Source organism: Pinus tabuliformis, chromosome 7 (genome assembly GCF_031772625.1).
Source record: "Pinus tabuliformis cultivar Carrire ecotype Pingquan chromosome 7, CPIR1, whole genome shotgun sequence".
NCBI classification, from domain to species: domain Eukaryota; kingdom Viridiplantae; phylum Streptophyta; class Pinopsida; order Pinales; family Pinaceae; genus Pinus; species Pinus tabuliformis.
In genome coordinates this window covers 603,214,087-603,218,175 of record NC_142293.1, presented here as the reverse complement: position 1 = coordinate 603,218,175, position 4,089 = coordinate 603,214,087, and the positions used below count along the sequence as shown (strand labels likewise).

At 35.3% G+C, this 4,089-nt stretch overlaps 1 protein-coding gene across 1 annotated transcript; it reads right to left on the bottom strand.

Moving 5' to 3' along the window:
• Positions 1–2,868: 2,868 nt before the first annotated feature.
• On the bottom strand, positions 2,869–3,761 carry LOC149248882 (agglutinin alpha chain-like). The gene is made up of 3 exons (XM_089451307.1): positions 3,744–3,761; positions 3,310–3,525; positions 2,869–3,057 (listed from the first exon to the last, which is right to left on the bottom strand). The coding sequence occupies exons 1-3, from the start codon at positions 3,759–3,761 to the stop codon at positions 2,869–2,871; spliced, it is 423 nt and encodes a 140-aa protein (XP_089307433.1).
• Positions 3,762–4,089: the final 328 nt, after the last annotated feature.

Below are 4,089 nucleotides of genomic sequence, written 5' to 3'. Positions count from 1 at the left end.
TTTATGAATAGTTCGTTCAGACACTATCATTTTATATGCAAATAAATCACCTATTTTTAAAAGGAAATTTGTAGATTATAAATGGAATACGAACCAAAAGATGAAATCAATTTATGTTTTTAATTAAATATTACTTTTGAATGCCACAAATTTCAATCTTCATACTTGAAGGTTTAAAAGTAAGAGCAGAGCGAGATAACTTCCTTATGTGAAACATATAATGAAATTTCTTTAGGAAGACTGTTCTTTATGTGAAACGTATAATGAAATTACTTTAGAAAGAACGTTTACAGGCTAAAAGTCATGTAAGAGTTTCAGAACCCTCTTTTTTACATGATATGTATTATTTTAACAAATTGCTACTCCTATTTACTAATAACCTTGCAAGATTATATAAAATTGTTTTCATTAAGTATTTTCAAGTAGAGCAAAAACATATGGCCATATCTTCGTATCAAGGGTTTAATTAAATATTTTTTCAAGAGAGTAATTCTAGGCCTGCCGTAAATTTTAAGGGGGGCGATGGCTTTGATTTTAGTAATAACATGATTCTGAATTGCACCCAGTATTTCTTAAAAAACCCAGGGCATCGGAGGCTTTACATATATTCATATAAACCACTGATCACCGAGAATCATGTTGAATATACTCAAATAATAGAGTCCATTGTTTATGATTGAAAGCAATGTTAATGTGTTGAGGTTTCAAATGCTTTACAGTAATATTCATGAACAGACGCTTTACAAGCCAATTGACATATCTATAGACTATCCATAGAAGTAACTCAATCTAGGATATAGAGTATATGCCTACAGACAAGAATACATATAAATAATAATAACAGTCTCAACATATAACATTATCGGCATTTAAAATGGTGATAATAGTGATTCTCAGAATCGTCGGGTGGTGGGGCGATTCTCAGAATCACCCAGCCACCACCCGGGTGGTGGCGGGGCGGTGGCGGGGTGATTTTCAAAATCGGCCCACCACCCGGTGATTCTGAGAATTACTATTATCACCATTTTAAATGCTGATAATGTTATATGTTGACACTGTTATTATTATTTATATGTATTCTTGTCTGTAGGCATATACTCTATATCCTGGATTGAGTTACTTCTATGGATAGTTTATAGATATGTCAATTGGCTTGTAAAGCATCTGTTCATGAATATTATTGTAAAGCATTTGAAACCTCAACACATTAACATTGCTTTCAATCATAAACAATGGACTCTATTATTTGAGTATATTCAACATAATTCTCGGTGATCAGTGGTTTATATGAATATATGTAGAGCCTCCGATGCCCTGCGTTTTTTAAGAAATACTGGGTGCAATTCAAAATCATGTTATTACTAAAATCAAAGCCCTTGCCCCCCTTAAAATTTAAGGCAGGCCTGGAATTACTCTCTTGAAAAAATATTTAATTAAACCCTTGATACGAAGATATGGCCATCTGTTTTTGCTCTACTTGAAAATACTTAATGCAAACAATTTTATATAATCTTGCAAGGTTATTTGTAAATAGGAGTAGCAATTTGTTAAAATAATACATATCATGTAAAAAATAGGGCTGTGAAACTCTTACATGACTTTTAACTTCTTTCTAAAGTAATTTCATTATACGTTTCACATTATCTCACTCTGTAAACGTTCTTCCTAAAGTAATTTCATTATACATTTCACATAAAGAACGTTCTTCCGAAAGAAATTTCATTATACGTTTCACATAAGGAAGTTATCTCGCTCTGCTCTTAGAAGGCATGAAAATTAAAAGGGACAAATACATCTGGTTTTCCAGGAGGCAAATAAAGTCGCCACATGATGCATTGCCAAATTCCAACGGGGTGACTTTTGATTACAAAATATGGTCGTCTCACATGGCCATTTTCTAGTGAATCAAACCAGGAAATATAATCCAAAGTCCAGAAATACAACCAATTCCAAACACTCTTTGCCTTCCTGCAATTCCAAGCAGGGCTCTGACTGATTCTTTAGCTTGACAGTGTGGACCATGGGAATTCATGAAAATAGACTTTGCAAGCCTTTCTTTCACTTGGATACTTTGGTGAATTACCATCCAAGAGTCGTCAATTTTATATGGAGATTTGACCGAGTAAACCCTTTCTAACGTGTTAAGCTAATTAGCTTCAATGCATCTGACCACATCTCTCATTTAACAATGGAAGGAGTAAGGATCTAACAGGAAGGGCTTGAAACTGTTTGCCAGTTAAAAGGGTCAATACGAAGTTGTGATGTTCATAGCACCAAGACTTGACCAGAGGTAGGATGTTTACAGAACCTGAAAATCTTTGGGCTCTTGAATTTCAATGGCATTAATTTAATTTGTTCGTTTTTTTTTTTTTTCCACTTAGAACAATGCGATAGAACCTGAAGAATTATTATAATGATATTCAATATATATTGTTTCAAGGTTTGTGTTGCACTCCCTGTGCACACATAAAGCACAAACTCACTGTCTTCTCAACATTTAGATTAACAGTAATCATCACTGTAATAATATTAGGAATCAAAGCCGACCCTCTTATCATCTTAAGAGGGACAATTATCATTACAGTAATATTTTTGTTTATTATATTGTGATTTTGCCATATGCTGGTGAAAGTTTACTTCAATTAGCCCAGGGTTAATTCTCAACGCACGTTGGTTGGGATCTTCCTAAAAATCCCTGAAATGACATGCCCAAGAATGATATTTCTGTTAATTCCAGCTTTGATCGGCCCAACAAACCCAATAAATAACTAACACCAAGGTGGAAGCCCTCGTGCCCCTAATATCATGATTCTAAATTGCACCCAGTATTTCTTAAAAAACCCAGGGCATCGGAGGCTCTACATATATTCACATAAACCACTGATCACCGAGAATCATGTTGAATATACTCAAATAAGTTCCTGCTTCCAGCCCGCATGGTCCATGATCCCTTTGATTCGTATGAAATGTCAAAGAAATGATCACTTCGTTTGGTCCATATTTTCCAAGGCGTCCACTGATTTTGGTGAGGAACTCCTCTGGATAGTTTAAATCGTACTGCACACATGCATGCACAGGGCAACAAAACTAGTAATCAGTAGAAATACTTATTTTCAGTCTTTTTATGTATTGGAAGGTTTAACTTATACAATTCATGTGATTGAGTATGATGCTCTCATCATTAACCCTTTTGGGGTTATCTCACAGCTTACTCACAAAGCGAACCATTAGATTTTTTAATTGAAAGTATCAATAACACAAATTTACAACTGAATTACAATCAAGGGCATAAAACACTACTTACCATACGATTCGGTTGTCCTGTTCGAATCCGAGACCATGCGGAAGGGCCTCGATATATTTATCCTTGACACTTGCATCCCCTTCCAGAGCATAATGCAGTTGAATTGAAGTTAACCAATTATTTCCATTTGTGGTGGTGATAATCCTTCTGATTCCTGAATATGTCCCATCATTCCAATAAGACCCCCCACGGCCACCGTGTCGTTGAGAGCAGTGAAATTTCTGCGATATAGAAAATGTTGGATTTGATTTAATAACAAAACAAAATTCCCAGAAAGAGCAACGGATAGTTTCAACCACAAATACTAAAATCAAAGCCCTCGCCCCCCTAATAACATGATTCTGAATTGCACCCAGTATTTCTTTAAAAACCCAGGGCATCAGAGGCTCTACATATATTCATATAAATGATTTATCACTGAGAATCATGTTGAATATACTCTGATAATAAAGTCCATTGTTTATGATTGAAAGCAATGTTAATGTGCTGAGGTTTCAAATGATTTACAGTAATATTCATGAACAGATGCTTTACAAGCCAAGTGACATATATGTAGACTATCCATAGAAGTAACTCAATCCAGGATATAGAGTATATGCCTACAAACAAGAATACATATAAACAATAATAGTAGCCTCAACATATAACATTATCGGCATTTGAAATGGTGATAATAGTGATTCTCATAATCGCCAGGTGGTGGGGCGATTCTCAGAATCGCCCAGCCACCGCCCTGCCACCACCTGAATCGCTGGGTGGTGGGGCGATTCTCAGAATCGTCCAGC

Coding starts and splice junctions, on each gene's coding strand:
- LOC149248882 (XM_089451307.1), bottom strand. Junction 3,058..3,309: donor TCGAACAGGACAACCGAATC/GTATGGTAAGTA, acceptor GCATGTGTGCAG/TACGATTTAAACTATCCAGA.